The following is a 26,921-nucleotide window of genomic DNA, read 5'->3' on the forward strand; positions in this document are numbered from 1 at the left end:
TAATTGCCACTGCAGAAAGCGCGGGCAACGTTCCTCAACCAGGGCGGGACGTATTCCAAGACCATCCAGACGTGATCCAGCCTCTCAGTCCTAGCTCGAGTGTGGCGTTTGAGGTTGGACCCCAAGAAATGCCAGAGACGAGTTCTGCTGCTGCTGCGAAGGAGAGGGAGGAGAATAAGATCGAAAAGCCACCGCCTTTACCTGCTAACGAACCGGAGAACTCGAGTCCTGATTCGGATGCTCAGACGCTGGACTAGGTGGGCTTGCCAGCGAGAGGTAGTTGGATCCAGCGAGGGAGGGCGTGAGTTGGGCAGGTAAGTAGTGTGAATGAGCGGACTTGGTTTATATGCACGGCTGTATTATGCTACTCCGTTACCTCGCTCGGAATAAACTATTAGGAGTTCCAGAGGGCCGTCAATAGATTACAACTGGGCTGCGGGTCCCAGGCACTGCACAGTTCAATACAAGAATGGAGACTAGCGCCTCTTCTTCTGCACCAAGGTAAAGCCGTCATCATCCACCACCGGCTCTGGCTTTTCCTTCCTCTCGACCAGCCTGGGCGCTTCATCTTGCATCTCTACATCACCTTCCTCCTCTTCTCCCTCCTCGTCATCGTCATCCCCGTCGACCTCTTTCCGCACCTGTGCTGTCACACGAGTTCGCCCCGCTCGTTCTGCCTGCTCTTCTAATAGTTTGACAGAGGGCTCCATCTCGGGGGAAGCGAGGTTTTCCCATGTGAGAATAAGGGCACGGGAGAGCGCCAGGGCAGACTCGTCTTCTACCAGAGTGTCGAACTCCTCATCCATGATCTGGATGCCACGTCAACGGCGGCAAGATCATGAAAGGGAAAGGTGTACCTTGAAGCAACAGCTCCTCAACATCATCTACTCCCACACGCTTACTCTGGAAAAGTTCAAGGATTTCGCTCGCAAACAGTGGGACATTCTCCTTCCCTTGTGCTGTTGATGTCTGGAGGGCGAGGCGGAGTGCAGGCCAGAGCCGGAGATGGGCAAGGATGGCACGGGCGAAGAGGGTGAGCTGGGCGGGTGTAACGGCTGATGGTGCTGCTCCTGCGGGTGTTGATGTTGATGCCATAATTGTTTTTTTTGTTGGATTGATAGGGTGTAGGCAACTGAGAAAGTACTAGTATGTGTTGGCCTACAAGAGAAGCGCTCACAGAAAATTCAAGTAAGGGGCTGTGCAAGGGTCCATCTATAGTACTTTTTTTGGCTAATTATTTTGGTTTAGACTGCCCACGTCAACTGAGCTCAACTTCAAGCTTGGTCCGAACAAGGAACGCTTAGTGCCGTTGCAGCACGAAGAGCGGCAAAGGCCGCTCAATTATCCGGAGACTCAGGCATAGATGCGGTTTAGTCTTCTGTGACTTCTCGTTCCTCTGTTCGTCCCGCAGGACCTCCAGCGCCAGAACAAGAACTTGGCTCAAGCTCCGAAGACGAACCGGCCATCCCGTCCCCAACTTCCTCCCCTGAATCCCCGAAGAATAGAAAACGGAAACCTATACCCGAACAGAAGCCGAGAAAGAAAAGAAAGCCCTCTCCCGTTGATGGCATCGATGATGAGACACGGCCTGCGTTCCCTCAGTACACGGCAAGGGCGAGGGCGTATTCGCCTGCCGCGCCGGTGGGGCTGGGGGACGACCTTGACGGGAACATGGATGTGCAATCAGGGATAGATGAAGAAGACGATGTTTTGAGTGAAATGGAAGGAAGAGCTGCCTGAACCTGCCCCGTACGTTTATCAGTTCCACAGTCCTGCATGCCTCTGATCCAAGAATCAGGCCGCAGCGCCCCGCCCTCTCTTACCTCCCGCTTCTACCTTCCTCCCTTCGTCTTCCTCATTATTAGAGCATCCTCCTTCCGCATTACCCCCTCTTAACCTCAAATGCGACAGTCCCGCCATTCTTCTTGCACTAAAGAACGGCGAGACACTTGCCTTCGTTGGCACATGCCGCCTTGTGGTCATCAAGGGGAAGTTGGAACTGTTAGGAACTGTGCTTGAAGTGGACCCGGAATGCACGACACACGAGATCTAGGCTCCGAAAAGTCACACAATTCCCGTCCTTACGGCACTCACTTCCTCAAAATCGTCACGCACTCTCCCACTGCCGCCGAATCTCGAAAATCAAACCGGAACGGCGGATGCCCTTGTTGTTCTTCAGGAACTGCATTCAAACCTCGAAGGCCTCGGCCGGATTGTCACTCCATTCTCTGGAGCCTTCTCCCCTCCATCTCCTTCCTCGACAGCAGACTGGGGCCTTGCAGGATTCTATCCCCTCACGAGCGATACCACCCCCTTCCGCCATACCGGGCTCACTACCTCGGTTCCTCCTCGCCCAAGTCTGACCCGGCACTCTACCTCTCTGCTGTCGAAGCGCTTCTCCAGAGTTTCAGGCTGGAATTGCAATTCCCTTTCCTGATGGAAGCGGAGAATGGGAGAGTTAGCGACGTAGTGCCTCTAGTGGTGAACACCATGGGTTGGACAAAAGGCCTCGGTGCGCGTCTGCTCGAACAAGTGGAGCAACTCGTCCAGCCTACGCATGTGTTTGAGTTCCCGGATTCGGGCGAGACGGCGCACCCGCTAGATCAGTTTCCGTCCTCCACCTTAACACCTACTGGCAACGGCGATGACAGGCAAGTGTATACCCTGGAGCCTGTCCAGCCCAGCCCACGGCTATCAGCGTACAATGCCCCTCTTCTCCGAGCGCTCAGTACGATGTCCTACCTCCACTCGCACCCCCCGCAAGAAGGGCAAAGCACCCGATGGTCCACCACACCGCTGTGTGCTCAGCTGCCATACGAAGTCGACCTCCGCACCGCATTCGACAAGATCGTCCTAGTCGGTCCTGGATCGGAGGATGTCGTCCCCGAAGAACTGGGGACGGTACTCAACGGCTCCCTGGTCGCGTTCCTAGCCGTCGATGAGGGTTCGGAACCCCTGCCCGCCCATGAAGGTCACTTGATCCCGTATGAGCAGTGCGCCCCTGCTCCTTCACCTTTCACTTCCCATTGCTTAGGCCTCGGCGTTATTCGTTCATTCGACAAAGAGTCGGGCAAGGCACTTGTACTCACCCCAGTCCCACTCTCGACACTCGCCAAAGCCAGAGTGCTGGTCAAGGGTGAGCTGGAACTCCCGATCTGGGCATTCCTCGACCCTAAGGAAGAAGAAGAACAGAGTGGGGTTGCTGGGGTAGAGTGGGGGAGGGTGCCCTATGTAGAATTCGGGGGTGTGAGAGGAGTTGGAGGTGAGAGGACGAGGGTGAGAAGAGACTGGCGCCTGAGTTGAGATTTGGATTAGAGTTCCCGCTGGGTGCGTTGGGGTTGGGGTTGGATGCGTGCTGCACCGGCCCGGTAGGTGAGATCGGAGGGGACATAGCGCGCAAAGAGTTCGTACTTGGCAAGGAAGGGAGAGGCGGAGAGGGCGCCGGGCGGCGGGAGGAGTGCTTTCGCCCCGGGGGGGTCACAGTGGGTAGTGGGTACCGGTACTCCGGCTTGCGTGGCTGTGGCGCCGGCTGGAGCAGGCGCGGTGGTAGGGCTGACGGGGGTGAGCGGGGAAGGAGGAGAGATGCGGACTCCTCCAGACTGTGCTCCCTCTGCGCTTGGCGCCGCATTCACAGCACCGGAAGGGCGCTGGATGCTCCTGGCAACTCTTTCCCTGGGTGGGCTCTAGGCCGGCGGGGGCACAACCACCGCGGCTGCTGATGCGGCCGGAACGGTTGAGCGACTCGGGCATGTCGGGCTGAGAGGCGTCCCTCCAGCTGATGCACCATTGCCATTTCCGTTTCCGTTTCCATTTCCATTCCCGTTCCCGTTCCCATTCCCACTCCCATTTCCGTTACCACCAGTGAAGGCGCCGCTCGATGGATCTGCATCACCTCCCTGGGAGGTCCGCTGCCGATCCCTCCCCCTGCAAAAAGCAGACTTCGGCGGTGGGTCAACAGGTACGATTGGTCCTTGGCGTCTGCCGCTGCCGGATACTGCTGGGGGAGAGGTGGGGGGAGGTGGGGGAGACAGTGCTCTGGGCGGGGTCAGCCGCCGCTTGGATGGAGGGTGCAGGATTGGAGGGATTAGAGTTGGGATTAGATGAGACGGCTATTCGCTTACTGTATATGTAGTATATTGCGCAACTTGGGCAGCAAAGAGCGGAGCTCGGCCATCGTAGAACGTTTCCGGATCCTGCTTGATGAGATGGCGAAGAGCTCCAATCAGCAGAACAAGAGAAAGAGCGTCTGTATGAAGATCGCCTCGAAGTCCAGCGCATGATCCGCGACCTGGAGGTACATCTCCGACGGCTGTGGAAAGAAGCCAGCCACTTCCAGCAAGATCTATCGGATCTACAGGCGAAGAAGGACCGGTTTTGAGCAAAGAGCGGTGAGGAGAGGGTGCAAAGCGAACGTCAGAGACAGCAGGCCGCGACAGAAGTTAGGATCGTTCAAGAACAGCTCAAGCCGAAGCTCGGAAATGGGACGCAGAAGTGGCAGAACATGTGTTCCTGTTCCTGTATGACCATGCTCCCCCTGACCAGAGCAGAGCACACAGGCACAGGCATAATGCGATGAACGAAGTGCTCTATTGCCAGTTCTGTCTTAGAGTAGTAAAAGTAGAGTACCATCGTGACAAGGGCAGGTTGAACGTGGGCGTATGTACGCTGACGAACGGACGCTGGTGGGCCGGCCGGTCAGGTATTGGACTGAAATTGAAACCATTGCGTCCGATCAGCCAAAGATCTTCCAACTCTGCCATTGGGCGCTATGTAGCTTGGTCAGCGGCGAAAGCAGGAACCAGCCTGTACAATATGCACCTGGAGAATCACGTTGTTCCCCCGTAGTCCAACAAGGATGTGCTATCGCTCCCTCACTCGACCCGTCTCTCTTTCACCTCAACCGATACTCACCCAACATTGTTCAAAGCTCAACCGATGACACAACCCTTATCTTCTCTAGTCACTCTGCCGCTCGCAGACGCAGTATGTGGCGCGAGGCGAACTGAGCGGGTCGTGGCACCAGGCGATGAGTGACGCCGTCAAAGCGAGGGCGAAACAATCGTGACATCCGCGGACAAGCCGGCTTCTTCTATGACCGTGAAGAAGGCACAGTAGTATTGGGGGAAGACCGAGTCAAGAAGTGAAAGGACGTTGCGGTATGAGATCCTGAAGAGGTTGAGGCGAAGAACAAGCTTAACATTCACGCGCTCACAGCGTGAGTGTGGAGGCGGAGACAAAACGAACATCCTCACGGTGCAGTGATTCGCCCACAGATGCACCCAGATGGACCGAAGTGCCGACAACTTCAACGATTGCTCTCCATCAGACCTCACTATCTAGGAGCGGTAAACCGTAGGACAGTAGGTATATCGTTGGGCATCATAAGCGCGTCAAAGTACGCAAGTGTGCAACCGCGTCGCTGGACGAACTGGCGTCTCAGAAATATGTTCTTCCTGGAGCTTCGGGAAGCATTGCCCTTTCAGGCCAGGCATGCGCCTACCGTCGTCAGCCTCCCCTCCTCTTTGCCCCCTCGAAAAATCTCGCTCATGTCCGCCCAGACCAACACCCGTAACCATTCAAGCTATTGCAACCAGTGTGAGTTGTCCTTCGCGACCAAGGCGCAAACTTAGTAACCAAACTCTAATGCATGATGTTTTACACACAAATCAGAAGTGAGGTTAACCGGCTCAATATTAACACATTTAGGAATAGAATCGTTCACAGTACAATAACCTGTTTCCGACCGGAATTCCCCCGCATACTCCCTCCTTCTCCTCTTCTCTCCGGTTCAAGCCGCCATTTTCGTGAGGCCGGCTAAGTGATGGGTAGGAAGCGAATGCAAGTTGTGGTGTCGATACGAGAGCAGCTGTGTTAGCGAGGGTCGTTCGGCCTGAGGGAGCAACGTGAGAGGTGGTCGGGCAGTCTGAGGGAGCATCGGGGGATACGACTGTGGTCGCGTGTGCGTCGGGAGCATAGGAATCAGTCATAGGAAAGAAAAGCAAGAGCCGTCATGGTGGTCACGTCGGTCCAAGTAGTCGTGGCAATGAGTCGTAGTCTAGTAGTCGTAGAGAGCGCAGTAGCCTCGTTCTTGTGACCGCTTAAGGTTCGTCGTCGATGTTATTCTTGGCAGCCTTCTCATTGATGATCTTGGCCTGCATGCGAACGAGGTTCTTGAAGCAGACTAGCATGCGCAGGGCTTCGCGCCGGAATGCCACGTGCGTCATGTCGGTCCTGCCCAGACGAGACTTGGGCTCGTTCCAGGGCATGATGCAGCTCTTCACTCTCGTCACGTGATTGGGGTATTGACCTTGCATCACGGCAACATTGAGCTCCTTCGTCACTGGAACCATGTAGAGTGCCGGTTCGGTCCCCTTGATAGTGATACACGGCACCGTCCACTGTTTGAGCTTCTTCAACCCGCTCTCCAGCCGTTGTTCGTTGTTGCACTGGAAAGCGGCGATGGCTTCGGCGATGACCTGAGCTTGCGGATCCTTCGGTTGATCTTCCCGCTTGTCCTCGCAGACCAAACAGATGATGCGATCCTGTGCCCTGATGAGCACGATATCGGGCGTCACTGTTTTCATCGTCCCGCTGATATTGAGCTTGATGGTCCATTGGCGCATGACAGCAGCCCCTTTCGGATATGTGTCGTAGCCCAGCGTCTCGAAGACAGTTGTCATGAAGTCGTCAACGGCGCTCTCCTCGGTACGGAAGGTCGCAAGTTGGAGTCGTGTGAAGAAGCGCTTCGTGGCCACGTCTGCTGATTCGGGAAGCTCCTTGTCGGTAGTATCATGTGAGAGGAGGGAGCGGGTCGAGGTCGACCTTCCAGTCGAAGTTCTGGTTGTCTCCAAAAAATTCGACCTCCGAGATGGCTTCGATTATGATGTTGTAACTATAGAGCTCGTTATGGGTCCACTTGCACGCCGCGACCTCGCTGTGTATGGCCTGCGTGCCATGCGTGCTCTCTTGGGACTCCTGGCTGCTCTCGTCGCTGGCCTTCCTCTTCTTTGGGCGACGTCCCGACGTCCCGTCAGATTTGAGCTCCTCCGCGGTGGTCTTGCGCTTCTTCCTCGGAGGCCCTCCTCGACCTTGTCCGGGTGACTTGTTCACATTGTCCATAACACCAGCGCGAGACGGTCCGCTACGTTTCACCATCGAGTCCGCTTCGCAAGGGTGCACAGAGGGAAGGTGCACGGTAGGGGAACAGTGGGAATGAGATGGCGAGGCAGAGATACAGTAGTTCAGAGCAAGGCAGGAACTCGAGCAGACGAACGACGGAGAGCAACGAGGCTTATCGCCTTATATACGTGCGAGACAGCGATGAAGGTCATGGGGCAAAGGTCGGAGCCGACATAGCTCCGAGCACCCTGACGCCAATAGCTTCCGCTGGCCTCCCTGGCCAATCCGCTGTCTGCATGAGGTTCTGCAGCCCTTCCTTCCCCATCAACACATCGCAATCCGGTCGTTCCGCCAGCGTCGCAGTTGACCGGTCAAGCCATCCGCCAATGCCCTCCAACGGGAAACAACAAGGTCGACAGCTCATCAACCATTTTTTGCGCGGCTCTGTGACCGGACCAATCAACTCGCGCCCGTCTCTCAACAGCTGATCTCGTCCTACCCCCAGCCGCCTGCCCCCATCCACCCTCCCTGCACCCGGCACAAAGAGCACAAGCACAAGCGCAACAAGCGGGGAAGCAGAGGCATAGGTATTGGGGGGATGTGTTGAGCGGTGTGGAAGGAGCATAAGTGCGCGCGTGTGGGTTTCAGAAGCAGGGAAGGTCTGTTGTGTCGCCTTGCGAGCAGGGTCGTGTGCTGACATGGACTCGTGCAGGTGCTGGACATGGTGGGCAAACTAGAAGAGATGCCCCGGCGAGCGCTACTATTGTCCAAGGTATGCGTCCTGCAACATGTCTTCCCTTCCGTCGCTGATTCGTAAGTAGCTCACGAGGTCATCCTGCCCGTCCGCCTCCTGACACCCCGTAGCCCCTCCCTCCACAGCACCACCATCAACGCTTCTCCACACTCAATCGGATGTCCTCCGGGCGGCCGCTCTTCGACTTTCTCGTCCTCTACCTCCGAGCGTTCTCCAGCGGCCACGCGCACCGCTCCGAGCTCATCGGCGCCTTTCGCGACGTCCACCCGCTGCTCGAGCACGTCAGCATCCAGTGTGCGGGCGCGGCAGCCGTCGCCCTCCCGCCCACAGCGCTGCCGAGGGTCAAGACATTCGATTTTGTCAGGATCAACTCGACCCAGCTATTCATGGACACATACTTGCTGTTGCCAAACAGCCACCGGAGTCCGCTGGAAGTGCTGAGCATCACCGCCGGCGCATTCAGAGATGATATGCCAACGCAGCAGCTCTGCGCGCATCGGTGCGGACTATAGGGATACGAGGTGGAGGACAGGCTCCCGGTGCAGAGGCGCCGCCGTGGAGCATCCTCGCGCTCGACTTCGATCAGAGCCTTGTACGTCTCTGCGGTCCAACCCCGTTCACCTCTGCCTCCTGTTTCTTCTCTTTCCTAATCTGTTCCAGCTATCAAGCCAGCGTTCACCCACCTGCAGCCAGCGCTCACCCACTTGCAGCCAGAGTTCAGCACCATCCTCGCTCCTTCCCACTTCTGCACACGCTCCTCTTCTGCACAGACTGCTTGACATCGACCACTGCAAGCAGATGGAGGCGGGCGTGTCCGAGTCTGAGGAGGGTGGTCCGTGGAAGCGCTTAGATAGCTCGGTGACTGGAGGGAGGGACAGGGCGGAGGGGTGGAGGAGAGTTGGGAGAACTGGGTCGTTGCCAGAGTGGTGCTGTGATCTTATTCCGGACCAACGAGCGGCAGTTTGGAGAGGGCGGGGTAGACTTTGGTCCTCGACCATTGTGTCGTAGCCGTCCAGCATTTATAAATGTCAACGAAGTTCCTTGTGCATGCTACATGATTAAGACTGCTGGGGGATGCCCGACTCTGATTGGTTAGGATGCAAACCACGCCGTGCCTGATCCAAACATTGGCACTCGACTCAGAGCCTGTCGTTTGTCTGCTAATTCGACAAGAGTTTCGTTTCAAATGGATTACCCTACCACTGCTATGTTCTTAAGCACCATCAACTCGGGATAGCACGCACCCTAGGCGCTTCCAGCGATTTACGTCCCGGAACACCCAGGAAGACCGCACCGCATCAATCTTAGGGGAGTGTATCGCGACTCCCCGCTTGTGGGCATATCCTCTCCTTCCAAAAAGCGAGTCGGGTACAGTACGAGGTGTCCTTTGACACGCTTCAGCAGCCCTTCCATTTCATCACGTTCCCATTGTTCAAATGGTTCATCTGGCCTAGAAGACCGTTTCTCGCCCTGCGCAGACGTCGTATGTGCGTGTGGTGAAGATGTGTCGTCAATCTTAGTAGCTATTTCGCTGTCTTCATGGGTTTCGGTGGAGATGCAACCGTGGCAAGCCTGGGCAGCATGCAACCTTCAAGATCGAAAATGAGCCCAAGCCCGAGACTGTTTCCCCCCCCTCCTTCCCTCTCCCCATCCTCCATTTGGAGGACAGAGATTGTGGAACTGTTGAACAGGCGAGTGCACAAGCACACGAAGACACTGGTCCCTGCCCCACACTGCTTTTTCAGAGGTGCATCAGTATTTTAACGCATCAAATACTGACTCACCGTTTGTAGATGGTCTTTGCGAGTGCTCTCACAGGAATCCGGGATTCCCCTGAGGGAGATCCCAGTTTTGAAGATGATTGGTTCAAGGCTGCTGGCCTGCAGAAGGCCAGCAGTACTGTGAGAGAGCCTAGCACTCAAGGTGCGTCTTTTTAGTATACCTTTAATTATTTATTTTATTAACTATCTATAGTAAAGCAAAGTTTCTCCGGTCTGGAGCACCTCACACTCTATGACCATTTCACCAAGGATGTTAGCAGGTGCTACCAAGAGCAGCCCAGCATTCTCTACTGCCCTCTCAACCCCAAACTCTCCACTGCCTTCTCTGTGGATAATATCAAAGTGCATTACTACCATGATCCCTATGGCAAGTGGGACACGATGAACAATCTGCAGAGGAAGAAGAGGTGGAGGGCCCTCAAGCAGTGTTTCAATCCTTTGCTTGAGGGGAAGGGTGAGGGTGAGGTTGCATACAACCCCAAAGACCATGCACAGTGTCTCTGGGCACATAGCAACCTCGATGGAACCATCTACACTCAGGCATATGACCCCAACCTGCCCCATCTCCCCTACTGCAAAGGCCCCCCTCCTGAGCCTACAAGCACCCCAATCCAATGGATCCCCCTCCCCCTCTCCAACTTCTCCCCTCTCATCCCCAAGCAAGATCTTCATCTGGGCATTAAAGCCAGTGAAGATCTGGGAAAGTACGGCCCTGCAAGATTCAATCCCCAGGACAAAATGTGGGAGTGGGTCCAGGAGTTTGGTGGTTGGCCAAGCAGCATTGATCCCTGGTGGATCAAGATGCTCGTCAAGCTGCACGACATCTACCTGCAAGCCATGAAGCAGGAACTCAACACCCTGCCCCACTTCCTTGCCCTCAAGAAGTTCTTCAGCAAGCCTGAAGACTTCTGAGGCTTTTTAATAGCGCAAGAAATGCATGATCTCACAGAGATCATGATGTTCAAGTATGCATGCTTCATCTGGCTGCATACTCAGGCAAAAGTTCGAACTCTCACTGGTCTCTTTCGGTACCTGCAAGCAAGCATCAAGCATGGGCACTGGGCCTTGCCAGACATCCTCCCCTCCATCAAGAACTTCATTGGAGTTCTCGACACTCTGGAACTCCCAGAAGGCATCAGGACATGAATTGTCACTGATGGCATCCCGATCCTTTGCCCAGTCCTTCGTCAAGATGTGATCAAGTAGCAAGTGCAAGCATCTTCCAGGCCAGGCTGCCTGAGGAACTGACCAAGCTGCTCTGAAAGAAGATCATATAGTGCTTGTGTTAGGGCAACACAGGCTGCCTATTGTCACCATAGGTAGTGGTGTCATAGTTACTATTGGGTTGGAAATTAGACACAGGGGCTGTAGGCTGATTACTCCAGGAAGCTGTCATAAGCTGTTGGAGCTGCTGAGTCAGCTCTAGGACCTGTGCTTGAAGAATAGAAATGGGATCAGGGAATTCTTCTGCTTGTTCCATAATGGTGGATATGGAATAAGGCAGGTGTTGGGTGTGTGTGGTAAGAGTAAAGGCAGGTAAGAGTAGAGGTGGAGTGGTGAAGCAGAGGTTGTCACTTGGAGACTTGGTCTTCTGTTAGGGCAACACAGGCTGACTAAGTCTGCTCACCTAAGAGTGCCAAGAGTCTAAGCAGGCAACAAGGAAGTGGAGTAGACCTGATGACTAAGATCTATCTACAGTATAGGTACCTGTGGATGATCCTAAGAGACCAAGTCTGAAGAGACAGTCCCCAGGCAGAGTAGGCCTTATATTTATACCTCTGTGGTGGAACCTGCTAGAACATCTTGCTTACTCAGCCTAGTCAGGTGATCAGGTCATATGACCAAGGATGAGGTCATATGAGGTCATACACAGCCATGCATAGCAGGTCACCTGACCATCCAATCCTTCCAGCAGGTTCCAGCACATGCCAAGGTATGCCAGCTACTTCCATGTCATAAAGGCTTAGTCATGTCTCTTGACCAAGCAATGAGCTGGTGCCCTGACATCTGGCCCTTTGCAATATGAATATCATAGAGCCTCTTGCACTCTTCTTTCACCCAGGCAAGTATGAGATTTTCATCCTTCCAAGGCACAATTGCCATTGGATTGGATCTGGAGTGATGCAGCAGCCCTGGAACATATGTGGCCATCCAGGATGGCTCTGTATGGCAGGGCCTTAAGATGCCTGATAGCATGCCCTTCTTCCCTACATCCAGGGCCATGGGGAAGAGCAGGGCAAGTTATGACTAGGAGTCATTGTGTCATTGGATTGGCAAGTACTCACTCATGTGGGGCTGTACAACAATACTGACTGTATGCTAGGTTCTCTCTGAGAACAAACAAGGACTCTGGCAGCTATTCCACAGGTGCACTGTCCATACAAATCACCAACCTCCCCCTGGAAACTCAGTGAGATCCCTCTTTTAGACCTCACCACATCATTTCAACTGAGCCTTGAAAAAGGTTCAGGGTATACAACCTGCAACTATGTGCAGTGCTGCCAGGCCCCACAGAACCCAACAACAACAACCTACAGCACTTCCTACACCCCTTTGTTGATGACCTTCTTACCTTATATCTTCATGGCAAGCATATCAAGACACCCAAGTACCCTAGAGGTTGTCTGGTTTGCACTGCCTTAGTTGCCCTGGTATATGACCACCCAGCCTTATGCAAGATTGCTGGGTTTGCCAATCAAGCAAGCTCCTTGTGGCCTTGTATGCAGTGCAATATCCAGCATGCAGATATTACAAGGCTGCCTCTGCAACAAAGTCAAGCACACATGGGGGTCAAGCATCAACTGCAAGCTGCAAGATATTGTCAATTGGAAGGCACTGTGAGAGAGATATATGGTTGACAATGGGGCATCAAATGGTTGGAATTCCACTGTTTGCCATACTTTGATATGGTGACTATGTCAGTCATTGATCCAATGCACAGTCTGCTTCTGGGTGAGTAAAGTAGTCAACCTGGATGCTATTCACTCCTCCTCTGGTAGGCCTCACTTGCGCACTGTGGTTTCAAAGAGGAATACATACCTTGGGATCCAGAGGGACATGCATGTCTGCAGATGGGAGGGCATAGTTCTTGGAGGCAATGATGCCCTCCTCAGCCATGTCATTGTGGTGGACAAAGCACTAGAACAAAAATTAGGATCATGCTGAACACAAGAGAGAAGGAATAATGTACTCTGTGCACTGCATCCTGCCAAGACTTCTTGTCCTCCACCCTGACCTCCGAATCTGATTCCAAAACTTGGTCCTCCCCCTCTGTTTCATCTGCAGAGGGAGAAGTCATCTATATGAAGTGTTAGCAGAAGTCATATGCAGAAACCGGGTAATAACAACTGGATTCCAGTTGTAACTAACCCAGCCAGACTCACCTGACATCCCTTTCCCTTTCCCTTGTCAACACAAGGAGGACTGAGTGGGTAGTCATACCAAGACTCATCTTCACTGGACTCCTCATCACTGCCAGTGGGGATGACATTTGCAGTCTGGGAAGCACCCTTCTCCTGTGCTTTTCTTGTCAGGAGCATCCTGGTTGGAGCAGGAGGTGGATTGTCCTGCTCCTGTGGTGCCACCTCTTGCTCTGCAGGAGGAGGAGACAATTGTGCAGGAGGAGAAGAGGATGGAAGAGGAGGGGGAAGAGGAGCAGCAGGGAGGGGGGGGTGGGAGGACAGAGAGGAGGTGTAGGTGGCTGCTGCAAGGACAATGTTGGAACACATGGGGGAGGTGAGGCCGGGGGAGCAGGGGGATCAATTGGACTGTGTTCTTCTCCTCCAGGATCTCCAGAGGTGCCTGGAAGATTTTCAGCTGAGGTGGGGGGTACCATGCAGACACTCACAGCAGGTTGAACACCATGTAAGGCTAATTTCTGTTGGCCAGGGTGAGCTAACTGGATCTTAACTGGACTGTAAGTGGGAAAATGGGGACTGACCTTAGTTTTCACCTTGCCTTCTTGGCAGCTCAACCAGAGCCACTGGAGGTCTAACCCCATGTACTTGATGTGGGCAGGAGAGAGGGATGCAAACTGATCTTGATGCTCCTGGGCAAGGGTGTGGATGGCATCCTAATAAGATGTAAGCAAAAAGAAGTGGGAGGAGGATGGGGGATGTTCTTACCCAGAAAGCAGTGATGAGCTCAAGATTCTTTGCCCACACAGTCCTCTCTTTGATGGAAAAAGGCCAGAGCTCTTGTACAGCTCTTTTTGCTGCAGCAGCAAGGATCTTGATGTGCTCAAGAGGGTAATCTTCATTACTCCAATCAGGAGCAGGACCACCACTGCCAATGAAATGCTGAGACATGGCTAAGTTAAGCAGAAGGGAAAGAAGGAGATAAAAGTCAAGCTGGGGTGAGGGGAAATATGGAAAGAGAATTACTCAAGCTGATGCAGAAGTTGCAAGTTTAAGGCAGTTGAATAGCCATGGGACCAGGGCAACCAAAGGCCAGCACTAAGGCCTGGTTAGGCACCTTTGGTTCCCTGAAACCAGGCCTTAGCATGACAACTGGCCTTGCTGGCCCAATCATGATGGGAACCCAAATGCCTGGTTCTGGCATGCCATGATGCTGGCAGGCTGGGCAGGGACAGTGGAAGAAAAAGAATGTTCTATTAGATTGCTTAGGCCATTGGCCTATTCTATTCTACTTTTCCTAAGGCCAAGAAGAAGCATAAATGCACTTCTGGTGGCAACTGGGGACAATTAGAAGCCACCAAAACCGGACCCTAAAACCAGGACCAAACCGGACCCTTACGGAGGTATTCCTTTCACGGACCCTAACGGGTCCTGATATATGGTTCCCGGCACAGGCGCCGGCCAAAGCAGCCAACTATTCATGACAACCTTCTCGTGAATTAGAATGTCTTTAGTATCCCGCCAGAGTCATTCGCCATGTGGGAATTATCACCACGAGCTCGTCAATCTCGGTTCGCCATTGCTGCCTGAAAACATTACTTCGACATATTTTCGGAACCACGAAGCGCTTGGCGGACTGCTTGTTGGTGCAAGGCACCAAGGCTGAACGTCACGCTTGCTGTGGCTGTCCTTATACCCGCATCGTCAGACAGGAGCGTGCAGACGAGGAAACTGACTAGGTCCTGTTTCTCCCCTTCGGAGGGGAAGACCAAGCGAGCCAAGTCAGGGTATTATGCGAACAGGTTCGCACATAGTCTGAGGGTGGTGAGTAGGTAGGGCCGGGGAGTGGAGGCGCCAGGAGGGACTTGATCCCTTCTATGTTGCCGGAGAGGGCGTGGGCAACAGGAGAGGAGAACGGCGAGGCGCCAGAAATCCGCTAGGGGGAAGAGCTCGGTTTCCGGGAGGAGGGTAGCCAGTTCAACTGTAGCGGTCGACCAGGCCTGCAGGATGCTGCTTAGCTGTGCAGGGGGTAGTTTCGCCTGCGGCTCGAGTAGGGGCAGCACTTGTCGCAGAAGAGACTTGTACCGCTCTTTGTCCCCCTCCGCAAGGAAGGCTGACTGTGCTCTGACTCACAATACCTCCGTTTAGCTCCACACAAACTCCCGTCTCACGCTTCCCCTCCCGGCCAAGTTCACCAAATGAAAGATGAGCAGCGAGTCCGGTAAGCGGCGGCACGATGAACAACAAGTCGAGACGAACGAGACGACGAAACGAAGCAAGAGCAACACGTTGAAAGTATGCGTCTATTGGGCGCCATTGAACGAGAGGTGGAACGTGGAGGTGGATCACAAGGACTTGGTGACGGACTTGAGAGAACAAGTGTCGGACAGTCTCCAAACCCCGACCAAGTACGTCCGCCCAATGTTGAGGGGTGGCGAGTTGTATCGGTGCGTATTTGCCATACTCTTGACATCTCCTGCACTTTTGCTGAACCGGTCCAAGGAACCTCGCCCGCAAGGTGCAAGAGAGTCTGACCAACAATACGCTGCAATGCTCCTTTGCGTCGGCATGCTGCTGACAGCTAACAGGAAGATTGAAGATAACGTTCCGAAGGAGAGCAAACCTAAACACATCCATTTCTTTCTGCAGCCGAAAGGTTAGCAACTGTCAAACGGCTGCGCACATGTACTTACCGCGCACAACCAGACCATAATAATAACGTCCCGCCACCGCCGCCTCCTCAATACAACCAGGGGGATCGGAATCCAATTCACGGTACACTCGATCTGTTATTCGCAGGACAGCTGTTCCATGGTACTCAACGCTCTAAGCAGATCTGGGCGCATACGTTGAGAGCATTCGCAGAGCACCATCCCCGTCAACCGGAGCGGTCCCAGCGGCCTTCCAAGATATCCAGCTTCAGTCTCCCGAATACAACGGCCGTGGATCCTCGATGTTAGGCGCACCAAACATGATTCTGTGCGAACCATTCGCTCGGTACGCCGCCAGGCTTCGTCAGACTCCAGATCCCGAGAAGTACCCGGACGGCTTTGCTGCATGCGTCCAGCAGCTCATGCAGAAAGCTTCAATTATCGATGCCGGCCGTGATAAAGAAGACGACCGGAGGAAGAGACTCGAACCTGAAATGCAAGAGATTCTTAAGTGCGAACTGGAGAACATCCAGTATCACCACAGCAAGAGTGGAGGCAATGGGCACTCGCGCGTGACCCTCTTCAAGTTCGGTCACATCTCCGCGGATATCCTAGTCGTTGAATATAAGTCGGAAGTCGGAGCAGGGCCAGCCGAACCTTCCTTCCAGGTCCAGCTGACTGCGAGGAAGGGATGGGGCCAGGAGACCGTGAGATTGCCTCTGAGCTCCAGCTTGATTTTCAGAAAGCTTACGCTCTGACAGAACACCCGGCTTCGCGAAGCATCGAACTGCCCCGTTCTCCTCATCACGCTGATCGGCCCGTTCCTTCAAGTCAGCGGGGTGGTATTCCAACCTGCGGCCATCGTCAATCAGTTTACAGACAATCTCTCGCTGACGGTAGACGCTGATGATCTTCAGCGCCTTGACCGGCTCTGTCACGTCCTATGGTGCACTCGACAATGCATCGAGGACCTCCAGAGATATTACTCTGAGTTGGAACCTCCTGCGGAGAACACGACAGCGAGATGATAGCTCAACTTTGACCCATCGCGATATGTAATAATAGATGCTGTCCTGATGAACCACAATCCCTTCAGATATCCGTCACCCAGTCGAGCGCGGAGGCCGGGGCGTCCGAGTCTCCGAAACAATAAACCCCTTCATGATGTCCTTCTGCATTCGACCCCAAAGGCGAAATGCGGAATATCTCCTACGGGTGAGCCGTATCGACTCCAAAATACTGACAAAGGAGGGCAGGGCACCAGTCTGCGCACAAAGTCCCAGTAGCGGTCTCATCTTCGCTCGGAATTGGAAGAGCCGTATGCGAGCATGATCCCCGTATAGCACTTGCACTCGCACAGCCCTGTCAGGTCACAGACCATACCCTTTGTCCTCAGCAAACGTGGTTTGACACCGTACAGAGCAAGACCGTGCGCGTTTTACCCCCCGCTGGGAGGGAACGATCGGCAGCCCTCAGCCCTGATATTGAGAACCCCGGGTCGGCGCTCGTGTCAACCTTATGATCTTGAACCTGTCGTGTTGGGGTATTGTAGACACCTAGAGGCTGTTTGGCTCAGGCTGTCAGACTCGGCGTGGAGAGACGCAGTTCAGTTCCGTTATGTTTTATCTTATGGACGGAGAGTCCCGGCCGAAGTGACATGTTAGGATGAACGACAGACCACAGACCACAGACCACAGACGGCAGACGGCAGATAGGCCTGCAGAGAGAATTCGGACCGGAGTTGGGAGGATCCCAGTCTTCATCTGGCAGCTTTGGGTCAGGCAGGACTGATACCGATCGCGTTGCGTTCGGAGAGGCAACTGTCGATCATTCAGACGGGTCTGGAGTTGAACGATAGACACTGGTACTGGTGGTACTGGCATACGCTGCTGGAAAGGTTGTTCGTTGGAAGTTGACCATGTCTAGCAGAGATACAATCAGACGTGGACGTGGTGAATCACGTGTAGTTTAAGCGCCCATCCTTAATCGGTGTTACACGTTCGGCGATAACCTCAGTGCAGAGAGCACCGACGACACCCACTCTAGCGCTTACGTGCCTCCTTCCCTCTTCCCACCTTCCCACCTTCCAACCTGTCGTCGTCGTCGTCGCCGCCGCCGTCGCACTACATCCCCGCCGCTGTCGCTGACAGCGTACAGAATAGAATGTCCAAAGTCTAGCTCTACGTGTACCACCTCTCGTCCGGGATGGAACGGTCCCTATCCCTGCAGCTCACAGGGTGGCAGATCGACGGAATCTGGTGCGTTCCTCCCCCGCAGCTCCTCCCTCTGCTGACAGTGTCGTGTTGCGTCGTGTCGTGTCGTGCTTCATTCACCGTGCGCATTCTGAAGGCACACGAGCGTGGTCGTTTTTGGAAAAGAAGTGTTCTATGGCCAGGGGATAAGTGTCGTCTCTCCCGGCACGTCACACGTGTGCTCTTCCTCCTCTCCCCATGCCATCTTTCTCAGTGAGCTTGCCCCCATTATGTCTCCCTGTGGGGCTCTCATTAGATAACTATACATCGGTTGCAGAGCTTCCTTACTGATATGCTCGGCTATTGTCCCCTCTCCTTTCTCTGTCCTCTCGCCTTTCTCCTCTCGCAGAGACACTGACTTGTCCCTAGCCGAATCTCTCGCCAAGTCCTCCACCAATTTACTCAACGTTCGGTCAATCTTCCAAAGAGCTTTATTCCTTTTCATCGGTAACATCATTACCACTGGAAGCACCTGGTGCAAGCAGTGCACCAGAACGGAGAGGGGATCGTCGTGCGCCGCTGCCAGCGCGTTCGCCGTGCCCCACGCATCGAAGGCCGCCGCTATGTGGAGATTTTGGCCGGAGAGGGAGTGAAGTGGAAGGGAGAGCACGGTTTGTGCTATTCCATCCTAGGAAAAGACACGGGATTAGTTTGAGAAGAGAGGGGAGCCAAGTGAGAAAGTCGCGTACGAGGGGAAAAGCGTTGGTCCTACCGGTGCGAACTCAGTACATGGCTGAGATGGTATAAACAGAACCGCACGTCTTAGTAATGTTCAGCCTTATTTGTGCTTCCTCCCCATCCAGCTCTGTCTCCCAAATCCTAGCAACCTATGAGAACTCAGCCTCATTCTTGGTGTTTCATACCTTGCTTCAAAAGCCGCCCTTTTACGCACCTCATCAGCCAGCTTCAAGAAGCACTCGGCATGCCCATCCAGCAGTCGAGGAGAGAATACCCGAAGAAGTATTTGTCGATCTCTGTTTATTTCAATTCGTCATTTTCAGCATACAGACGAACTGGGAAGAACGAACCGCTTATGTGCGCTACCTGCATACAATGTGCTCAGGTCAGGGTGCAAATGCTAACGAGGAAAGGAAAAGAACGGGGACGAGAACGACGCATGCCGTCGTGCGCCAGAACGCCTCCCCCAACCTAAACGCGTCCCCATAGAGACAAGGTCAGTACGGGCTAGGAGATGGGGGGTGGGACGTACCGTAGCATGAATGAGTGCACGGTCCCCCTTACTCCGCAAGAAAACGTTTGATTTGCTGAAGATGTACGCGACCGCCGTCGGGTCCATCACAATGAGGGATGTCGTCTGTCATATCAGTCTACCAGTGATGAACCAAAATAAGAATGTAGCATCCTCGGGTCTCCCCTGTCCGGCCAGCGGCGGCACAACATCTCTCCCCCCCCGAGGATGGCCCATTCCTGAAGCTGGTGCTAATGCTCACCCCCAGCGGCCCGGGCATTCGAAACATGCTCCCCCACTTCAGTTCCAACTCATGATAGCTGGTGCCCTTTCTCAGCCCAAAGATGTGTGCCGTATAACCCAGAAGCCAAGATTTTCTGGCGGGGCCCGGGAGCGACTGATATGAGCAAGACTCAATAACAGACGAGTTGGTGGAGCACGAGTTGAGCGAGGAGGAATGGGAGGAGAAGAGGGGGCAGCGGAACTGTTGACGCAGGAAAAGGTAGAGGGCGAGGAGAAAGAGGAAAAGTAGTGAAGCGGATAGGAAGGAGATCATGGAGACCAGGGCCTTGAGTTCAGAAACTGGGTCGGTTCAGAGCAGACAAGAGATAACACCCACGAGCGAGCAGAGAAGATGACAGACAGTCTTCCACGGTCTGCCCCGAGGATTGATGTAGGGTGGAATATGCAGCGCTTCAATGCAATGGATGCGGGTGAGTGTTCAGGAGACGTGACATTGTCAATCCGAACAATCGGTAACAGCCCACAAACCTGGAGGTCTGAACAGAAGAAGACGATGTTGTCATTCTGATGCTGGGCCATTTGGAGGACAGGTTTGTGTCTGGCCATCACGTTGCTCAGGTCATCAGGTGCTATTTTGACTGGCCATCAAGCCGTCGCGCGGTAGAAAAGCACCCAGCGAGGCAGTGTTCCCGACTTTGATATGATTGGCACTAGGGGCGTTGATATCACCTTCTTCGAGTGCTATCGATTCGACGCTCTGCATGGAAGGCTCTGCGCTCACGAAATCACCAGTCTTGGCAGCGTCTGGAGGAGACTGATTTAAAATGTAAAATCCAGTGCTGTCCATTATTAGCTCACAAAATTGTGTACACTCTTGTGTCCAGGGCCGCCTTCCCTCTACGCTTCGCTTCACCCCTGAGAGGCTCTCCCAAAGTCACATGTACAGTGTAGGACAGCTTAGACGAGGGCGATATCACCCGGAGTAGAGTTGGTTACGGGGTGTTGAGGGAGCAGATTGCGGGTGAGGGCTGAGAGTCGCGATGGCTGTATAGGTCGCGCAAGTCGCTCGGTTTCTTATGTGCTGAGTCAGACCATGGATGAACGAGGTGCTGCGAGGCGCACCTCGGCTGGGTCATCTGAATTCTTTACTATATCAGCCCCTTTGATCTTCGTCAGAAGCAAGATGGCAGTGAATCACTCCGTCCGTATGTCAAGGGTGTACAAGTGCAACTTGACTCCAGCCTATCGAGATGAAAGGAATTTGAGCTCGGAGTTGCTGATGGTTTAGCTAAGAGCGTGCTAGCTGTTAGCAGAATCCGATCGCAAGTAGCACAGGAGTGACACTTTTATTTGGGCTGGTAACACCATGATTGTTCTCTTGTCCTTGCGTCTTCATTAGCGGGGGTTTCTTCGTGGGCAACTACAGGACTTGCCGTCGGACAGTCGGACACGTATCAGGGCTTCTGCTCCGCCTCGGCGACGATGCGCTGCAACCATTCGGTCCGCGGGAACCAGGCGTTGAGACCATGTAGGAAGAGGTAGTGGATCTTCAGTAAAGCCAGAGCTTTCTCCCAGAACGACATATCGAAGCGATTGTCCGAACGATAGAGAGCCTCGCGGAATGTAGCACGGTAGAGACTATCACCTGAACAGGACTCCGGAGACCGCCCACTCTCTTGCGAGCAGGTTTGGCCATCTGGAGGCACCCAAGCGAAGCCACCTGTCTCCTGGCGCCATCATCGAGGAAGGTCATCGACATCGTTGACGATGTCCTCTGGATATCGTGCCTCGCGCCATCATGAAGAGCGGAAGAATGGACACGCCTTCCCAGTCAATGTAGCCGGAAAGTCTCTTGCAGGCTGTAGTCATCTCGTCAGCAGCCGCAACGCCCCGACCGTGACCCTACTCACCGGGATCGTAGATAATGTTTCTAAACGCATAATCCGAAATCGAGAAACATGGCGAACATAGCCAAGGGGGCACCCTCGTTGCCGAAATGAGGCGCTCAACCAACTTGCTGGCAGTCTGGATATCGTTCCAGGCGATATCTACATTCACGGAGCTGTCTGTGTCGTCTTTCGGAAGCACTACTGATGTTTCCGGGACCGCGCCCCAACAGATCAAATGGCTACGGCGCTCTTCCACCAGAAGGTCTCGCCAGAGGTCACTAAGCGAGAGGGCGGCGGTGGGAGGAGGCGAGACAAGCTGACGTGACTTGGTAACTTGGAAGTGCCGGCCCTCAGATAGAAACGGCCCCAATCGAAAGTCGGTATCGTTCAATGGCCGCTCTTCTCCTACCACACTCGTGAAGCGTAACGCGCCGAAGCCCCGAAAAGGAAGGACGGCTTTTGCGAGCGCCGCGTGATGTTTTGCGACCTCTTGGAGGATGGTCGTCTTTTCCGTGGGACCCGAACAATTGTGCCACACATCTTCCAAGGTCTCCCCTTCCACGTAGTCCAGCTGGACATACGGAGATCCCACAGCGTTCTCAGCACTGCCGTTCCAGGCCCATACCACGGGCGTGAGTATGTCCGAGCAGAAAAGGCGGACGTAAGTTAAGGTCGCTACCTCAGATTCGAGGCGCTCGCGGTAACATCGTTTCTGAAGATCGGAGAGACTGTCCATCGGGGTGATGTGTATGCGACCGACTATCTTCCTTCTGCTCCCAAATTGCATTAGCTACATCTTGCTGGGCACTCCAGCAATCGACAATAATGTCAATTCCACCAGATTCCATTCGTCCACAGCCATGCACGCCGCGAATGCCAGAGCAGGAAGTTCGATGCCGAGCCTGACCTTGTGTGCGAACGAAGGATCGAAGAAGCCCTGAGTCGACTTCCTCTTCGGATAGAGTGAGGTCTGGAGAGCGGAACGCGAAGTCAAAGCGCTGTCACCTGTCAAGACGGAACTACTCACGCCTGAAGTCGCGCCAATTTGGGGGAATCTCTTGGGGGCGTTTGAGGGCCGTTGTTGGCCCATGCATCTTGGCTGACGACGCAAGAGCGACTGAGCTACTGTACGTCCTCACTGCGTATAAGCAGTAATCCCGAAAGTAGAGAGTCCCCCACCGACCGAACTTTGAGCAGAACGATGGACGGCGGCAAGAAGCTGTGGCAAACGGCGCACCAGAGGCACATCAGGGTCCTTTCTGGCGTATTTTACCACACAAGTACTCACATCTTTACGGCTCTTTTCGGAAGCATTCTCTCTTACGCCTGCCATCATATTGCAATTTTATCAACGACTTAGTCTCGTCTGTAAGGAATGGATGCGTTCATTCCAGGTGATTTCGAAACTACAACGTCAAACCTCTGCAACAGCACCCACACACAAGGTCAATCCATACCCTAATACTCGATTCTGGGACGCCGACGTGATCGGCGCCGAGGACCTAGAGAACTATCGCGTTGGAGGCTATTTCCCAATCGCCCTCCAGTCAACGCTATGCAACGGCCGCTACAAAGTTCTCCACAAGCTCAGCGGCGGCTCATCCACACGCGTGACCTCCAAGATGGGGTATTGTTGCTATCAAAGTCCTCGGGCCAGACTGGCGAGAGACCGTGAACAACGAGCTCTTCATGGTCGAGCGACTGGGATCCTTTCCAACCGATACGGCCGCGCTGCAGCATTCACGTCTCCCGTTATCCACCTTTCTCGAAGCGAGCCCGAATGGGGAGCATACTTGTCTCGTCCAGCCCCCGATGGGTCCAGTCTCAAACCAAATGTTACATCGTGGTGGATGGAGGAAGGGTCATTTCGAGTGAGAGCCACACGAGTACCTGTTCTGGCCCGGCAAGCGGCTGGGGTTCTCCGCCTGCTTCACCGGATGAGAATCGCGCTTCATGGTGTGTGAACGCAATGGCTGCAGGAACGTCGACATCAGTCTGATACACTCCCAGACATCACGCTCTCCAAGTGGGCATTCCCTCTCCCTGAATCCGTGCGAACATGGATCGATGAGGAGGTGTCCCGTGTCCTTGGATCCCCGGACGTGGCGCCAGTGAGCATGGTGGATGGTTCCGAACCGGGCCCACATGCACCAGCCGAGGTGGTAGCACCCACAGACATGTCGGGTCTCGCAAAGGCATTGAAAGAGTCAATCGTGTGCATTGATGTCGGAGATGCAGTACAGCTTGATGAAGGCTCTCTTCAAAGGCATCCCACCGTCTCGATTCACTATCAGGCCCCCGAGGCAATTCTTGAAAGCCAACTGAGCCTGGCCTCGGACATATGGTCTTTGGCTTTCTTGATATTCTCAGTGGCTACCCCCTTATCGAACCTATCCTGGCCAATGAGCAAGATGTTCTGCGGCAGATGGAGATACTCCTCGCCAAGCCTCCCGGTTCCTTTCGATCACGATTGATCGACCACAATGCAGTGCCGTATCCAGGTAGAGATCTTGTCGGCGGAAGCAGCCAGGAATACTCAAAATTGGGCTGAGCTGGAGAGACACCTGCGGGGTGTTGGCAATCGAGACGAGTCTAGGGCTTCTATGTATGTGGATGCGGATAGATTACCGATATTGGCCCGCTTGGATACTCGACTTACCGAGGAAGACGTGCAGACTTGGAAAACGCTGCTGTCAAAGATGCTGGCCTGTATACCAGATGAACGGCCCGATATCGACATGGTCTGTGCGTGGCTTGAGAAGCCTGGCGAAATAATCATGTCTGATTAATCTAACTATCAAAAGCAGCGAGCCTGTGGACGTGACCAACAAGAGCATTGTGTGGTGTGTGTAAGGAATGGAAGCATGTCTACTCCTGCAAATGTCTTGCAATTACTGATTTGCTTTGTTATTCAGCTGACATTTGCCGAAAGGGCTCAGGGTCCATTGAACGTCACGCGTCAAAGTTCCCCCGAATCTTCACCCCGCGCTCCGTTTGCTGCACAACGTCTAACAACGTTTTGCCGACGTCTTGTCCCGTGAACTGGCTTGAGATGGGCCGCCGCTGGATATAAAGTCCTCTTGCTTCTCCAATTTCATGGAGATCATAACGGACGGGATCGACATCAACAACGGTTCCCTTGATCCACTCCCCATCGTTGCAGAGATGCCCGAAGTCGACCCACGCACAGTGACGGACAAGCTCAAGGTAATCATTGTTGGCGCTGGGTTGGGAGGATGCGCATGTGCTATGGCGATGCACTACGCTGGGTTCGAGGTCGTCGTTTATGAGAAGATCAAGAAGCGCGTCTCCTCGTTCTTATCACTCTACTCAGTCCCTAATGATAGTGTAGGTTCCTCCGACTGGGCGACTCTCTCGGTCTGGGAGAGAACGCACTCCGACTGCTCGACCGCTGGGGCTGCCTAAACAAGATCGTCTCCATCGGTAACAAGTCCCCTGTATTCCACATGCGGCGCTACGACACAGGGGAGATCCTGGCTACCCAGCGTTTGCTCAACATGGCAGGATACATCGGCCACAGGGGAGACTATCACCAGGCGTTCATCGATCGCGTGATGGAGCTTGGCATCCCTATCCATATGGGTACAACCGTCGCTCGGTACAACGAGGATGATCCAAGCGTAACACTCGACAGTGGCGAGACGGTGCAGGCGGATATTGTCATTGGCGCCGACGGAATTAAGAGCATGTGCAGGGAACTAGTGTTAGGGTTTACGGACAAGCCGAAGAGCTCGGGGTATGCGTGCTATCGTACGTACATGCCGGGCAGCAACCTGAAGAACGATCCTTATACGAAGCGCTTGGTGGAGAAGGACTGTATGAACGTTTGGTACATTCCCCTTGTCCTTCCCCCTTCCTATTCTCTGATCTATCTTCTAAACAGGATCGGCCCCGACCTTCATATCGTCCAAAATACCTGCAAAGACGGCGAAGAGTTTGACTGGATCATAACACACAAAGACGAGGCAGACATCCTCGAGTCCTGGTCCCAGCCTGGAGATCCAAAAGAAGCCGTCAAGCTCGTCGCGGACTGGGACCCCACAATCGTGAATGCCATGAAGCTGACAGACACGTGTTTGGACTGGAAGATCGTGAAGAGGTGAAGTGTCGCTCAGGGTTGTTGCTAGTTATAATGGGTTGGAAAGAGGTGTGACTGTACCAATCGTCGGTCCCGTTGCATAGTGGGAGTTGCTCAAATCCAGGTCAAGTAGTTATCTTTTGGGCATACATTGTTCAGCGCAAAGGGTTATAATGGCATTCGCATCCAGGGGACTCTATGACTTGTCTGTCCCTCTCAAGCCAGAGAGAAGGTAGAGAGTTGCCCAGCTATATTAAGCTTTGCTATCTCTCGAACTTCTCCTCGTAAGAGGGCTTCTAGACCCCCAATCGGATACTTGGGGAAGAAAGGGCAAACATCATCAATATCCAGACGGAAATCCAAGGGAAAATGCTGATGAATACCACATCGTGCGTCCCAGTCCCGAGGCGCAGGAATGGGCTTGGGCATTGGCGCATGGACACCATCCAGTTCTGAAGGAAAGGGCAGGAACATTAGGAACTGGGTGCTCCCGGCGAGAGCAATCACGACACATCAGAAAACGAGTAATATCATCCAGATGTTCGAGATCTGAATTATTCCGAGAAATTCATTGCTTTCCTGTGTTCCGTCTAATCTCGGAAGTGTTAACTTGAACAAGTTTTCCTGTGGGAGAGGGACTTTTTGCATCGCTCCTGGCGATTGAAGGTGTCGGGGCCTAACTTCGATAGGTTCAATTGGTTCCTTCAGCTGGGTGTCCTTTGCAAGGACGAGGCGGATCGAGGGATATTTTTGCGCAATAACCATCAAGCGAGAAGAATTGGTTGCAGTCAGAAATACAGTGGAGAAGCCGATGCCTTGGATCACACGAAGACCACTGGTTGAAGGACTGAAGGGCTTCGAAAGCCGACAGCGAGATCCGGGATGTAGCTTCTTGCAGCAGACGGAGCGCTGAATGCGGCGCACAGCTCATGTTCGAGCGAGATCGCGTTTTCAGCATGATCGTCAAACGCCATCGCTGTGATGTTATGACGGCTAATGTTGATGGGGACCGTCAAAAGAAGATCGATACGGTACTTTCCGGAGCTGGTTTCGCGTTGGGAGAGACTGTTGGCAGACAAGCCGTGCGCATCCCGCCGTAGGAGATAAGCAAGACCTTGCTGGACGCAAGGGGATGGATGGCAGATTTCCAAATCCTATGACAGCCACGGTCTTTATGGGCGCGAAAAAGGAGGACGGCAACGGAATCAAGGTAAGATGAGTCTGTCTCCATGGATATCGCAGATGCTTCCCTATTCTCTAAGGAGAAACACAGAATCGAGGATGAAGTAACGAGCCAAAGACGTCCTTGAATGAATTCAGCCACATATGTTCATTCCTGTTCGCCGTTAGGAGATGGGAAAAGCCATTGGGGGAACAAGGCACGCACGTTAGGTCCACAGTCAAGGTTGAGGTAGCACTGTGATTTGATGTCGCGCGCATGCAAATCCGGTGCTCTCCATCGTATACACGAGTGACAACCCAATTTCCGTCAAAGGCAAGAGTATCTGACGATCCATTAGAAGACGCAGCAAGGTGAGACGAGCCCTAGGCCACGGGGTAACTTGGTAGGTGGTGGTCACTGGAGCAG

At 53.8% G+C, this 26,921-nt stretch overlaps 12 protein-coding genes across 12 annotated transcripts; 6 read left to right on the forward strand and 6 right to left on the reverse strand.

The window, feature by feature from the left end:
* Positions 1-476: 476 nt before the first annotated feature.
* Positions 477-1,095, reverse strand: DACRYDRAFT_15762 (uncharacterized protein; the record flags this gene model as incomplete). The annotated part of the gene is made up of 2 exons (XM_040771136.1): positions 477-809; positions 889-1,095. The coding sequence occupies 2 exons, from the start codon at positions 1,093-1,095 to the stop codon at positions 477-479; spliced, it is 540 nt and encodes a 179-aa protein (XP_040628618.1).
* Positions 1,096-1,195: 100 nt separating this feature from the next.
* Positions 1,196-3,157, forward strand: DACRYDRAFT_22146 (uncharacterized protein; the record flags this gene model as incomplete). The annotated part of the gene is made up of 2 exons (XM_040772700.1): positions 1,196-1,749; positions 1,799-3,157. A coding segment is annotated over exon 2 (901 nt), but the record flags the coding sequence as incomplete, so codon positions are not given.
* Positions 3,158-3,285: 128 nt separating this feature from the next.
* Positions 3,286-4,174, reverse strand: DACRYDRAFT_116200 (uncharacterized protein; the record flags this gene model as incomplete). Its single annotated transcript, XM_040770153.1, has 2 exons — positions 3,286-4,035; positions 4,122-4,174. 2 exons carry the CDS (start codon positions 4,172-4,174, stop codon positions 3,684-3,686), a joined length of 405 nt encoding a protein of 134 aa, XP_040628620.1. The 3' UTR covers positions 3,286-3,683.
* A 144-nt stretch (positions 4,175-4,318) lies between these two features.
* On the reverse strand, positions 4,319-5,119 carry DACRYDRAFT_22147 (uncharacterized protein). The gene is made up of 3 exons (XM_040772701.1): positions 4,819-5,119; positions 4,555-4,766; positions 4,319-4,534 (listed from the first exon to the last, which is right to left on the reverse strand). Exons 2-3 carry the CDS (start codon positions 4,627-4,629, stop codon positions 4,352-4,354), a joined length of 258 nt encoding a protein of 85 aa, XP_040628621.1. The 5' UTR covers positions 4,630-4,766; positions 4,819-5,119; the 3' UTR covers positions 4,319-4,351.
* Positions 5,120-5,822: 703 nt separating this feature from the next.
* DACRYDRAFT_22148 (uncharacterized protein) lies at positions 5,823-7,252 on the reverse strand. Its single transcript, XM_040772702.1, has one exon. The coding sequence runs from the start codon at positions 6,678-6,680 to the stop codon at positions 6,099-6,101; it is 582 nt and encodes a 193-aa protein (XP_040628622.1). The 5' UTR covers positions 6,681-7,252; the 3' UTR covers positions 5,823-6,098.
* Positions 7,253-7,637: 385 nt separating this feature from the next.
* On the forward strand, positions 7,638-8,903 carry DACRYDRAFT_94784 (uncharacterized protein). Its single transcript, XM_040777242.1, has 3 exons — positions 7,638-7,778; positions 7,832-7,891; positions 7,941-8,903. Exon 3 carries the CDS (start codon positions 8,339-8,341, stop codon positions 8,879-8,881), a length of 543 nt encoding a protein of 180 aa, XP_040628623.1. The 5' UTR covers positions 7,638-7,778; positions 7,832-7,891; positions 7,941-8,338; the 3' UTR covers positions 8,882-8,903.
* A 3,728-nt stretch (positions 8,904-12,631) lies between these two features.
* DACRYDRAFT_107469 (uncharacterized protein) lies at positions 12,632-13,961 on the reverse strand (the record flags this gene model as incomplete). Its single annotated transcript, XM_040768476.1, has 7 exons — positions 12,632-12,646; positions 12,694-12,792; positions 12,845-12,952; positions 13,381-13,455; positions 13,502-13,531; positions 13,595-13,726; positions 13,779-13,961. 7 exons carry the CDS (start codon positions 13,959-13,961, stop codon positions 12,632-12,634), a joined length of 642 nt encoding a protein of 213 aa, XP_040628624.1.
* A 1,254-nt stretch (positions 13,962-15,215) lies between these two features.
* On the forward strand, positions 15,216-16,689 carry DACRYDRAFT_107470 (uncharacterized protein; the record flags this gene model as incomplete). Its single annotated transcript, XM_040768477.1, has 6 exons — positions 15,216-15,457; positions 15,513-15,572; positions 15,599-15,666; positions 15,717-15,785; positions 15,845-16,368; positions 16,423-16,689. 6 exons carry the CDS (start codon positions 15,216-15,218, stop codon positions 16,687-16,689), a joined length of 1,230 nt encoding a protein of 409 aa, XP_040628625.1.
* Positions 16,690-17,617: 928 nt separating this feature from the next.
* Positions 17,618-19,599, forward strand: DACRYDRAFT_22150 (uncharacterized protein). The gene is made up of 7 exons (XM_040772703.1): positions 17,618-18,151; positions 18,202-18,541; positions 18,603-18,621; positions 18,673-18,740; positions 18,806-18,887; positions 18,942-19,062; positions 19,124-19,599. The coding sequence occupies exons 1-2, from the start codon at positions 18,112-18,114 to the stop codon at positions 18,504-18,506; spliced, it is 345 nt and encodes a 114-aa protein (XP_040628626.1). The 5' UTR covers positions 17,618-18,111; the 3' UTR covers positions 18,507-18,541; positions 18,603-18,621; positions 18,673-18,740; positions 18,806-18,887; positions 18,942-19,062; positions 19,124-19,599.
* A 1,200-nt stretch (positions 19,600-20,799) lies between these two features.
* DACRYDRAFT_116203 (uncharacterized protein) lies at positions 20,800-22,464 on the reverse strand (the record flags this gene model as incomplete). The annotated part of the gene is made up of 4 exons (XM_040770154.1): positions 22,262-22,464; positions 21,256-22,204; positions 21,112-21,204; positions 20,800-21,065 (listed from the first exon to the last, which is right to left on the reverse strand). Exons 2-4 carry the CDS (start codon positions 22,019-22,021, stop codon positions 20,800-20,802), a joined length of 1,125 nt encoding a protein of 374 aa, XP_040628627.1. The 5' UTR covers positions 22,022-22,204; positions 22,262-22,464.
* Positions 22,465-22,683: 219 nt separating this feature from the next.
* DACRYDRAFT_22154 (uncharacterized protein) lies at positions 22,684-24,023 on the forward strand (the record flags this gene model as incomplete). The annotated part of the gene is made up of 4 exons (XM_040772704.1): positions 22,684-23,190; positions 23,245-23,578; positions 23,605-23,735; positions 23,761-24,023. The coding sequence occupies exons 1-4, from the start codon at positions 23,172-23,174 to the stop codon at positions 24,021-24,023; spliced, it is 747 nt and encodes a 248-aa protein (XP_040628628.1). The 5' UTR covers positions 22,684-23,171.
* A 15-nt stretch (positions 24,024-24,038) lies between these two features.
* Positions 24,039-25,519, forward strand: DACRYDRAFT_22155 (FAD/NADP-binding domain-containing protein). Its single transcript, XM_040772705.1, has 4 exons — positions 24,039-24,116; positions 24,167-24,536; positions 24,587-25,084; positions 25,139-25,519. The coding sequence occupies exons 2-4, from the start codon at positions 24,331-24,333 to the stop codon at positions 25,356-25,358; spliced, it is 924 nt and encodes a 307-aa protein (XP_040628629.1). The 5' UTR covers positions 24,039-24,116; positions 24,167-24,330; the 3' UTR covers positions 25,359-25,519.
* Positions 25,520-26,921: the final 1,402 nt, after the last annotated feature.

This window comes from Dacryopinax primogenitus (assembly GCF_000292625.1).
Source record: "Dacryopinax primogenitus strain DJM-731 SS1 chromosome Unknown DACRYscaffold_9, whole genome shotgun sequence".
Taxonomy (NCBI): Eukaryota; Fungi; Basidiomycota; class Dacrymycetes; order Dacrymycetales; family Dacrymycetaceae; genus Dacryopinax; species Dacryopinax primogenitus.

What these genes read in the sequence shown, in the direction of transcription:
- DACRYDRAFT_22147 (XM_040772701.1), bottom strand. Translation starts at nt 4,629, where the DNA reads ATGGTACTCTACTTTTACTACTCTAAGACAGAACTGGCAATAGAGCAC.
- DACRYDRAFT_22148 (XM_040772702.1), bottom strand. Translation starts at nt 6,680, where the DNA reads ATGACAACTGTCTTCGAGACGCTGGGCTACGACACATATCCGAAAGGG.
- DACRYDRAFT_94784 (XM_040777242.1), top strand. Translation starts at nt 8,339, where the DNA reads ATGATATGCCAACGCAGCAGCTCTGCGCGCATCGGTGCGGACTATAGG.
- DACRYDRAFT_22150 (XM_040772703.1), top strand. Translation starts at nt 18,112, where the DNA reads ATGCCATCTTTCTCAGTGAGCTTGCCCCCATTATGTCTCC. An exon ending in CTTGCCCCCATTATGTCTCC is followed by an intron (nt 18,152 to 18,201) that starts CTGTGGGGCTCT and finishes GAGCTTCCTTAC; the next exon opens with TGATATGCTCGGCTATTGTC.
- DACRYDRAFT_22155 (XM_040772705.1), top strand. Translation starts at nt 24,331, where the DNA reads ATGGAGATCATAACGGACGGGATCGACATCAACAACGGTTCCCTTGAT. An exon ending in GTTTATGAGAAGATCAAGAA is followed by an intron (nt 24,537 to 24,586) that starts GCGCGTCTCCTC and finishes ATGATAGTGTAG; the next exon opens with GTTCCTCCGACTGGGCGACT. An exon ending in AAGGACTGTATGAACGTTTG is followed by an intron (nt 25,085 to 25,138) that starts GTACATTCCCCT and finishes TCTTCTAAACAG; the next exon opens with GATCGGCCCCGACCTTCATA.